Here is an 11,004-nt window from a genome sequence, read left to right as displayed (position 1 = left end):
GGTGGATGGCCATCTGTCAGGGATGCTTTGATTTGGATTTCCTGCATGGCAGGGGGTTGGACTGGATGGCCCTGGTGGTCTCTTCCAACTCTATGATTCTATGATTAATTATGTAGGTCCAAAACACATTGCAGAAATAATCCAGTTTGAGACCATTTTAACTGTCCTGGCTCAGTGCTAGGAAATCCTGGGAATTATAGTTTATTGTGGTGCCAGAGCTCTCTGACAGAGAAGGCTAAATGTCCCACAAAACTATAGTTCCCAAAATTCCCTAGCACTGAGCCAGGGCTGCTAAAGAGGTCTCAAACGGATTATTTCTGCGGTATCTTTTATACCATAGTAATGAATCTTGTTATGATTTACCAAGGAGATTAACCCTTGAATGCCTGTGCGGTCACAGATGCCTCTTTAGCGATGTGTAATTCCCCAACAGATGATATAGTATTCTGTCATGGATAACTGACTTAAGTTATATAGTTTAAAAATTATGAATATGATACAAGGGACAATATTCTGTATAAGTGAAAGCCTCTGAGATACCTTAGCAAACAATATGGAAAACTATAAAATTATGGAAGAAGCTGCTGCTGCTGCTGTAGTTGACGATGGATAAAAAGGCTATGTTTAACAGTTAATATTCCCAAGTATATTACAGAGCTGAATAGAGAGATAAGGTACTATGTATGTCTTTATGAAAGTGAACATATTATATGATGTAATGTCAAATGTCAAAACAATCTGTAAGCCACTCTAAGAGTGGGCTATAAATACTCTAAATAAATAAATAATGTAATGCCATACATGTAATGGAATAAAATGAAGCTTAAGCACTCAGACATATCTATTCATTTCCTATATAAATATCTTGAATTTCCAATACTTAAGGATGCTTAAGTGGAATACTGATGTTAACTATGCCTGCCTGGTTTAGCTACCATCATGAACTGAGCCATCATTAGTTGGTGACCAGAACTTGATAAAGGTGCCCTCAGACAGAATCCAGAATTAGCTGTTATGTGGGAAGGGATCTCTCAGTCCAAGAGACGGGGTGGGGAACTATACCTGTTTCAGTAAATAAAAATGGGTAGAGATTTTTCTGAGACAATTGTAACAACTAGTGATAAAGTCAATGTTAAAATATATAGATAATGCAAATCTATTATGTTTGGAATATGAGCATATTGTAAGAACTTCAACTACTACTGGCACAATTTTGTACTGGTGCACTGTTTAAGATAAAGCCTAAATGCTAGTTTCAACTATACTGTCTGAAGCAACAGAATTTGCTGGCTTACCATTCAGCAATTGATTCAAGAGATCTATTTTAGTTGGGACTAGCAACTGGATTTAGGCCACACTCTTAACTAGTTTAATATACGACAAGTTGTTATTTTTGGCTTACACTTGTTATGTACCAAATAGAAAGTATAATGTAGAAAAATCTTTTAAAATCAAACAAGATCATAGACTACAATCACCACACATCCTATATGCAATTTCTACTATTAAGCCCATGTGAAAACAGCTTACAGCACTTTTGAAATGCATCAGAAATCTTCATTTCTTTGTGTCTGAGCGGCAAACTGTTTCCCCACCCTGGTCTATGGGGAAGAAGTTGTATAATTGTGATACAGCCATTGAAAACCTCCTTTTGCATAGCAAAGCAATAGCAAAATTAAAAAAAGTAGTCTCCAAAGTTTTTTCTCTAGAGTGCATATAATCCAAGTGGTCTTACCTGAAAGGGTCTGGTCCCACTTACTAATACTATTTGAATCAGCACTAAGACCCTCAATGTATTTCAGATAAGCTTCTGAGTGAAGAAGCCTCTGCGTCTTTGGTGGAGGAGAGACAAACATAGGAGTTGTAGGCTGTTGCATGACTTGCTGAGTTGCTGAATTTTGACCAGGATAGGGAGGTGGAGCTTGCTGCCCTGGAGAACCAAGGATACCCATCTAGAATAATAAAAGGTAACACAAAGAACACGTTTGATAACTTAGGTCAAAAACGTTTGAAGGTTTCAATATCACATTTAGCAAAAGACAGTGAAATGACCAATTCCCCCCCCCAAGTATTTCAAATCTTATACCAAGATAATAATAAATAATAATATGATTTATTTGTAATCCGCTTTTCCAGGGTTTGATCAAATAATAACTCAGATCCTTTATATAAAGTGGATCTTTATATAAGACGTTCATTTCCAGTAGATAAGGTTGGAACGTCCTGGAACTTGGGTTGCTCCTTCTATATTGCTCCTTGTAGGCAGAACAGAGCTCAAAAAGGGACCTCCCCCTGTAGCCACGTGTGGGAACAAGCCCTCTGATATCTAGTTGCTTGCATAGCCCAATGATATAACCTTGGTGAGAAGACAAACATGCTAGAAGAAAGATAGGAAACAACCAACAGGTGCTAATGGTGACACAATAGGATAGGGGTTCATGTATTAGACCCCCTCATGGAAGTGGAAAGCCAGGTCCCTCGGATTGTAGACTTATTGCATTCAGCCTCTTTGGCCTGCCATCAAGCACTCCACAGATGGGTAGGATGTTTGATACTTATCTACTGGAAATGAACATCTCACAGGTAAGATCCAACGTTCCTTTTCCCAGTAGATAAGGATGGAACATCCTGGAACCTGGGACTTGCCAAAGCTACAGTAGTCCAGGGAGAGCGTTGGGGGGGGAGGGCAAATTAATACTGGAAAACTTGTAGCCTCCGCTGATTTGAAAGCATCCAGCTTGTAGTGCCTGATGAATGTGGACAGAGACTTCTAAGTAGTTGCCCTACAGATCTCCACTAGTGGGGTGCTTGTTAGCTATGCTGTTGATGCTTGTTGATGAATCTGGTCCGATGTCGAATGGATGAAGACGGATGTTGGTTATCTCTCCACAGCAAGGCAGAGCGAAGCCTCAAAGTCAAGCCTCTGGCTTGGAAGAGTGCCTGGAGAAACAGCTGTCAGATCAAAGAAACAGCACTCTCCAGCTGATCACTCCTAAGAGGGCTTTATTTGTTCCTTGTTCCAAACACACGAGCTAATACTAACACCACTGTACAAATCTCACACCAACCGTCACACCATACTATCCCCACACAGTATAAACAGCGTCTGGGCTTATATACACAATTGCCATGAGGCCACTACTCAGCCCAACCTCTTCCTGTACATGTTATGTACCATTGATACGAATTCCTCTTCCGTCTGATGACATAGCATGTTTACATTTACTGTACGTGCTTCCAGCACATTCGACCTTGAGCATTCGGCTGCTGCTCAGGGCTCCAGGTGTAGCCAATCTAGACTTTGGCAGACATTGCCACACCTGAACATTTTCCATTTTCAATACCTTAACAATCCTCTCTAAAATGTACAGATGTGCAACAACACTGTATGATAGGGTTGTGGTTTTGAGGTACCATACCAACCAGACAAGAAAGTTGTTCATGTCTCTCTGCTGAAAGTGCCTTTGTGAAGACATCAGCTATGTTATCTCTAGTGTTAATGTACTCCAGTCTCAAGATACCACTTTGAACCAACTCTCTTACATTCTGGTATCTTACCCCAATGTATTTTGTGAGGCATTTTAGGTTCTCAGCTTCTGCCATTGCAATGTATGACTGTGAGTCCTCAAAAACCAATGTGGGCTCAGTGCACTTCTCACCCAGATCATCTAACAATTGTCTGATCCATTGCACTTCCCCTGCCATCTCAGACAATGCTGCAAACTCAGCTTCCATTGAGCTGAGTGCCACACAATTTTGCTTCCTGCTTCCTATTTCACTGGACTTCCTGCATATCTAACCACTAAACCTGTCACTGACTTCCTTTCCAACTGCTCACTCACAAAAGAACTACAGTATCTGCAAAACATTCCAATTTTTCTGCATTCCCCTGAATCACCAGTTTCTTGTTCTTGCTGCCCTTTAGATATCTTAAGACGTGCTTCACAGCAATCCAATCAACCAATTTTGGACTATTCACCCTTCTGCTCAATACCCCAACTGCAAAAGAAATATCAGGTCGGGTACTGTTAGCAATGAACAACAAACTTCCAACAATACTTCCATAGAACTCTGGATTCTCAAAATCCTCAGCAGACTCTGCACTGGCATGGCCAGGAGTCATTGGGCTCTTTACTGTCTTTGCATTCTGCAAACCACACTTCTCTATTAGCCTCTCAATCTTCGTTCTCTGACTTAACAGACATCTGCCATCGTCTGTCCACTCTACCTCTATCCCTAGGTAAGCTTTCAGATTCCCCAAGTCCTTCAACATGAACTTCTTGGGCAACTCTTTCTGCATCTCTTGCACCTCATGTTCTGATCTAGCAGCCACACATAGATGGTTAACACAGATTACCAGAATCACCCCTCCTTTGGTATAAACACAAGCATCCACTATGCTTCGTTTGTAGCCAAGTTTCACAAGCTCTTCATGAATACGATTCCAACATCGAGCACTTTGCTTTAAGTCATATAGTGCTTTATTTAGCTTACACACTTTCCTTTCAGCATCTCTGTCAAAATCTGGAGGTTGCTCCATGTAAACCTCTTCCTCAAGCTTTGCATTCAGGTAGGCAGTTTCGAAATCAAAATGCCTTACAACATCTGTCCACAACATCAAAAACCTGCTTTTCTACATTTTCCATTTTCAATACCTTAACAAAGCTGCTATGGCCACAGCTCTTCTAGTGGAATGGGCCACAATACCAGTGGGAACTAGAGCCTTCATGGATTTGTAGATGCTACAATCCATGCCTTTATCTGCCTGTTCAGAGTAGGTGTGGATACTTTTTTACCATATAATGTGGCTGAAATGAAATGCTAGTGCCTCTGGTCCTCTTCAAGTATATCCTAATGGCCCATCATATATCAAGGTTGTGCTATATCTTCTCTTGCTCACTTGTCTGGCAAGGGCAGAATGATGGCAGGATCACTTCTTGTGACCTGTGGAAAGTAGAGTTGACCTTGGGAATGACTGTTAGATACAGATCTAGCACAACTGAATCCTGCCTAAGCACTCTAGCTCTGAGACTCTATGGCAAGTGAGGTGTTTCAGGGATACTGCTCATAAGAGGCTCAAAGGGAGACATTGGTGCGCTCCAGACGCGCGCAAAGTACGTACTAGTACGTACCTTTCCGGACGCCCTAACCCTAGTACGTACCTAGTACGTACAAAATGACGGCACCCATTCTACATGGGCACCGCCATTGGGACGTCATGACTGCGCCGCCTCCAAATGGTGACGTGCTGGTGCCAAGTGAGGATGCCTGGGGTGCCCTTTCCGTGGCGCCAGAAGGAGCTCCGAAACAGAGCTCCTTCTGGCTTTGCGTCGCTGGGCACAGCCTTTAGACAGCTGCACCAGCGATGCAAAGCAGAAAGGGGCCAAGTGGTCCCTTTCTTTTTGTCCCCGCCGCCGTTGGGTGTCTTTGGGGCATGAAGCCCCAAGGATACCCCTTTCCAGGCCGCAAGGAAGCGACCTTTTGCCGCTTCCCTGTGGCCTGGAATGCGGCGGATCAGGGCCTCAGAGGCTGCTGCTGTGGCAGCTGAGGCCCCGATCCAGCGGGGAAAGCGGCGGGTACAGGCCGCCCCAAAGAGGCGGTCTGTAAACTGCCATTGTCAATGCCTTGAGAACAGTGTGCTGGTCGCAGGAGGGGAAATGGGCTGTCTGTGGGGCTAGGTTGGTTAGACCTTTCATGAAGATTCAGACATCTGGGTGTGAGGTCACCTCGGCAGATCAATTTGAAGTAGAATGTCAATCACTGCTAGCTGTCTCTTGATAGTGTTCAGCCTGAGGCTGCTATCTGTTCCCTCCTGTAGGAACTCCAGAATTGATGCAACTGAGAAGTGCCTGTAGTCCAGATGTTTCTGCTTGTGTCAGCAGCGGAAAACTCTGAAGATTTACTCATACAGCGGGACCTCGGTGTCCGCAGACCTGCTATCAAGCATCCACAGATAGCAAGTCCGGTTTGTCCCCAGTGGCAGCACATGCACATGGCTACACTGCCATTGGGGACAATGGTACTTCACTTGAAATCCTACCGTCCTTAATGGAGGCATGGCTGTGTGCATGTGCCACCACTGGAGACAATGGAGGTTTACCTGAAGTTCTGTTGTCCCTAATGGCGGCACAGCCGCAGAGACATATGGCTATTGGGGACAATGTAGGCTTGAGCATCTGTAGATTTTGGTATTCCCAGAGGGGTTTGGAACGGATCCTCCGCGGACACCTAGGTCCCATTGTATATTCTGATGGTGGATGGTCTTCTGGCCACTAGCACAATGCTTGTGATCTTGTTAGAATAATCCTCGGCACTCAGTATGCTCTGCTCAGTTTCCAGGCATGAAGCTGTAGTCATGCTGGGTTGGGTGGCACACCTAACCCTGGAAGAGGAGATCCAGGCGTACCAGCGGGTGTAGGTAGTCCGAGGCCAGGGTGATGATTTCTGAAAACCATGCCCTCCTCAGCCATATTGGTGCCACCAGAATCACTGTGGCCCTCTCCTGTCTGATCTTCACTAGTACCTTGGGAAAATGAGGGTATGGTGAGAAGGCATACAGGAGGCTAGTCATCCACTGAAGTTGGGTGAGCATGTTCATGGCTTCTGCCCCTTCCATCTGGTACCCTGACATGAACCTTGTCCAGCTTGGCAATTTGTCATTGAAATGGTCTGTCTTGGGTTAACCTAGGGTATTGCTGATCAAGACAAACACCTTCTGGTGAAGACATCACTCTTCTTGGATGATATCAGTATAGCTCAATGAGTTGGCCCTCAAATCCAGGGTCCCCGGCAGGTGTTCCGCTCCCAAGGATAGAGTGTCCTCTTCTTCCCATGTCAGCAAAGTCTGGGCTCCTGCCATCAGGGAGTGTGATTTCACACACACACATCTTTTGAAGTTTGTGGGCTTGTGATGGTGGTGTCTGTTCTGTTCATAACTGCCTTCCCATGGACCAGGTCTGTGAAGGCCAGAGGTGCCAGTCTGATTGCCCTGAGCTCCAGCCAGTTGATGCTGTATGTCTGCTCCTCCTGGCTCCATCTACCCTGGGCCAAATAGGGGCCAAAGTCAGCACCCCAGTTCCTCAGGCTGGCATCTGTAGTTATCTGGATTCTCTCTGGTTTCCAGATGGGTTACTGCCTATCTGATGTCTGAGTGTCTATGCTGCCTATGCCCCTTGGTTAATGGCTGGTGGCCACAATCTGTGGAACTGTAACAGGGCTTAAAGTCCTGGCTGCAATGGCCTCCTGATGTAGTAACAGCAACCACTGGAGTGGTTGGGCATGGAACCATGGCCATGGAAGGCACTCTGTTATGAAAATCATCAGCCCCTGAAGGTGTGTAAGAAAAATCAGGCTTGCGGTCAATGAATGCCTGATGTTGCCTATGGCTTTGGCAATTGCATTGATATGTTCCTGGGGCAGTATGACCATCCCCAGAAGTGTGTCAATTCATTTACCGAGGTTCTGAATCTGTTGGAAGGATACCAGGGAACTCTTCACCCGATTCACCAGAAAGCCATGCTGCTCCAGTGAGCTGAGGATCTCAGTATATTCTGTAGCCACTTCTGCCTGGATGGTGAGGGTATCAGTAGGCTGTCCAAGTAGGGATAAATGTGGAGTCGTGAGCTCTTCCAATGATCTACTAGCGCCACCAGGATCTTGGTGAAGACTCGGGCTCCTGAAGGTAGCCTGAATGGTAGCATCCCGTATTGTTTTTTTTTTTTTAATTTATATACTGCTATTCCAAAGATCATATTGAAAGTGTGGGGTTTCATATGCAAAATGCAGGAACTGATGTTGAGTCTTTAGTCGCCTCTTGCTGTTGTTGTTGTTGTGGTGGTGGTGGTGCCATCTCCCACCAAGGGTGGAGTTTGGGTGTCTGCTTGGGAATCTCAGGTTCCACCACTCCTGCTTATAGGGTTTGTAGTACCTGGCCTGAAAGACTGGGCTTGGGGCTTCAAAGAACTGGGCCATCAAGTTTTTTAAAAAATACCCGTCTCAAGTGTTTTTCTCCTTCTTTCTGTGGCAGAGTACAGAGTAAATCTGCACAACCTGGCAGTAGGTAGGTGCCAAAATAAAAACAAGTTAATCTTCTTCGGGACGCAGATAGGTTTTGATTAACTCTGTTCTCCTCCTCCTCTGCCTGGCCCTCTCCTTGAGAGAAGGCTGAGCAGCACAGGAATGCTGAAGTTGTTCCACATCCTCATGGTCCTCCCAAAATCCTTTGGTGGGCCACAAGTGGCCCAAGAGCCATATGAGATTCTTGGCTGGGCCTGGTGAGGACCTGTTTCCAGCTGGCTTGCTCCATTCTTCTCTCACTACCTGCATTACATTAGCAAGGTAGGGCATCTTTAGGGTTGCTGGGAAAATTGTTGGAACAGGTTACTGCCAAAAGGAATATCCAGTGTTGCCAAGGAGGATTGGGCTAGTTCCTTATGGTCACTGGACTTGACCACCTGGTTGCCTCCTACACCTGAGGCCAAAGCCTCCTCCTCCCTGGTTGTTGTCTGGTACTAAGGATCTCCCTTTTTCATGTGACCAAGATGGCAGCCAGCTGTGCTGGAGTCCGACTGGCCCCTCGTGTTGCTGCCACTCTCCTCCATGGATGCAAAACTCTCTCCACCTTGCATGGTCTACTGGCTCTGGGGGCTGAGGGGTGAGTGACTATGTGGGGTTGTCCTCCTTTCTCATCCCTCCCAGGGTGACTGTGCACAGTGGTTGTGCACAGCTGCCACGGTTGTGGTGGCAACGGCGGCAGTTGTGGCCTCCTTCAATACTAAGGTCCAAAACACTGCAGAAATAATCCAGTTTGAGACCACTTTAACTGCCCTGGCTCAGTGCTGGGAATTTTGGGAACTGTAGTTTATTGTGGCATCAGAGCTCTTTGACAGAAAAGGTTAACTGTCTCATAAAACTACAGTTCCCAGAATTCTCTAGCATTAAGACAGGGCAGTTAAGGCAGGCTCAAACTGGATTATTTCTGCAGTGTGTTTTGGACCTAAGTATTGTATCTAGGCTGCCAGCTTCCTTCTGCCCTGGGAAAAGGGGAAGAGCCTCTCACTACTCACGATTTCGCTGGCAGACCTATCATGGGCTGGACGTCTGCACTGCCAAACCCATCGTGGGCTGGACAAAAGCACTGAGCTGTCGCAAAGGTATGGGGGGGATTCCCCTCCCCAGCTGTGGCCCAGCTCCCTCTCTGCTGGGCTGTTGCTCTCCGAGGCCTGTCTCGTTCCCACGGCAAGTGGGGAAAAGTCTGGTGGGGGGAGGAGAGCCGTTGGTCACTGTGGCTTTGTCTCCCTCTCTTCTTTGCATCACGTTGAGACAAATTTCTTTCTGCTACTTCATGCTCCCACAGGGTTGTGGAGTGAGGAAAGAGAGGTCAAAAGGTGGAAGATGGAGCAGCAGCAATGTTCAGAGAGGAAAGGCAGAAGGGAAAACAGAGAAACAGAGGAATAAGTTCTTTTTTTAAAAAAAAAAAAAGAAGAAGAATGAGGGAGGGGGGAGGTTAAAGAAAGGTTTCTCCATGTGGGCTGCAATGAGTATGGAGCTTCTAGAAATGTGTCCTATAGGAGTGGTAGGCAGAAAAAAGACTGGATATCATAGGGGGTTACTCCACACTTGGCTACAAGGGAAGTCCCTACTAGGGGTGATATGGGAGGAGCAACCCAAGTTCCAGGATGTTCCATTCTTATGTACTGGGAAAGTTACTGCCAGATTCATTAAAAAAAACTACATGTATATGTGTCATAATTACATTAAAAAGGACAAGAGTAGGAGGCAAGGAATCTAGTAGCACTTTAACTGATTTCTTGTTTAGTATAAGCTTTGGTAAATATAAACAGAAATAGTGAATTTTCTGAGGCAACTGTAGCAGCCACAAAAGCTTAGCCTAAAACATAAACCAGTTAGTCGTCTTAAAGTTGCTGTCAGATTTCCTTTTTCCTTCCCCTTCCCTTTTTCCTTTTTTATGTTACAACAGACTACTGCAGCTACTTTGTTGAAAACAAATATAATTAAACTTTTTTTCCTATCTGGAGTCCTAGATTTTTTTTAACAGAACCTGGAATTTTATTATATAAAAAATATTTTTCACAAGTTCCAAGGATTTGTCTGGATACAAGGAGATAGAGACCAAGGCTAGAAATCAACAATGAACAATAAACTGGTCAGAATATTGCTATTCTTCCCCCCCCCCCCCCCCCCCCCCCCCTGGTCCTAGCTTCCTTATTGCCTTGCTAAGCTCTTCTGACATCTGGGAATCCATTTGATACTGGACCTCAGGGAGCCATTTTGGATAGAATTATAAAAACATAAGAGCTTTGGGGTAGAAGGGCCATGAAGGGCCATGTAGTCCAACTGCATGTCATGCAGGGAAACACAACTGAAGCATTTCTGAAATATGTCCATTAAACTTCTGTTGATGCAGTTTATATACTTGAACTGCTACCTCATTAAATCCCAGGCTTGACAAGATTGGATAAGGGAACACTGTTCGCATTTAAGAAATTAAACGCACCTACAAGATCACTGAAGTACAGGTTTTTCAAAAAGCAAAACCTAAGCACACGATTTATAGGGTTTTCCTGCACCTATCTAATCCACTTACCTGCTGTCCAAATGGACTTCCTGGTGCTGGTGCTCCTACCATGGAGGAAACACTTTGACCTATAACACCTGTGTTTTAAAATATAAACAAAACTGAGATGTTATTTCCACTCAATGACAAAAAAGCATTTTGCATTTGAAAGCCTAGATCACAAAAAGATGTTCCTGTGCCATTTGAAAGTACTAGTATTCATTGGATGTGTGTATGTTTCTCTAAGTAGCATTACTAAAGGTAATCAGGATGCTTCTAAATATGATTTTAATTGTGTTTGACTGCTATGTTGTGATGAACTGTTTGTAAACAATGAGTTTATATTTGTTACTGTTTTAAAAATAAAATTTAAAAAATATTTTTTAAAAACTCATGTGTGTTGTTAGGCTGACATTCCATCTGATGCT

At 44.6% G+C, this 11,004-nt stretch overlaps 1 protein-coding gene across 7 annotated transcripts in view; it reads right to left on the bottom strand.

Moving 5' to 3' along the window:
- PBRM1 (polybromo 1) overlaps positions 1–11,004 on the bottom strand; it is an 85,445-nt gene that overhangs the window by 5,106 nt on the left and 69,335 nt on the right. For all 7 annotated transcript variants that reach the window (XM_042453568.1, XM_042453574.1, XM_042453570.1 and 4 more), the window contains 2 exons: positions 10,607–10,674; positions 1,736–1,952 (listed from right to left, as the gene is read on the bottom strand). In XM_042453568.1, the coding sequence (XP_042309502.1) occupies positions 1,736–1,952; positions 10,607–10,674 (285 nt within the window). The remainder of the gene's footprint in view (positions 1–1,735; positions 1,953–10,606; positions 10,675–11,004) is intronic.

The sequence above is a fragment of the Sceloporus undulatus genome, chromosome 2, assembly GCF_019175285.1.
Source record: "Sceloporus undulatus isolate JIND9_A2432 ecotype Alabama chromosome 2, SceUnd_v1.1, whole genome shotgun sequence".
NCBI lineage: Eukaryota > Metazoa > Chordata > Lepidosauria > Squamata > Phrynosomatidae > Sceloporus > Sceloporus undulatus.
Note: the sequence above shows the minus strand (reverse complement) of the source record. Positions and strands in the feature narration are given on the sequence as shown.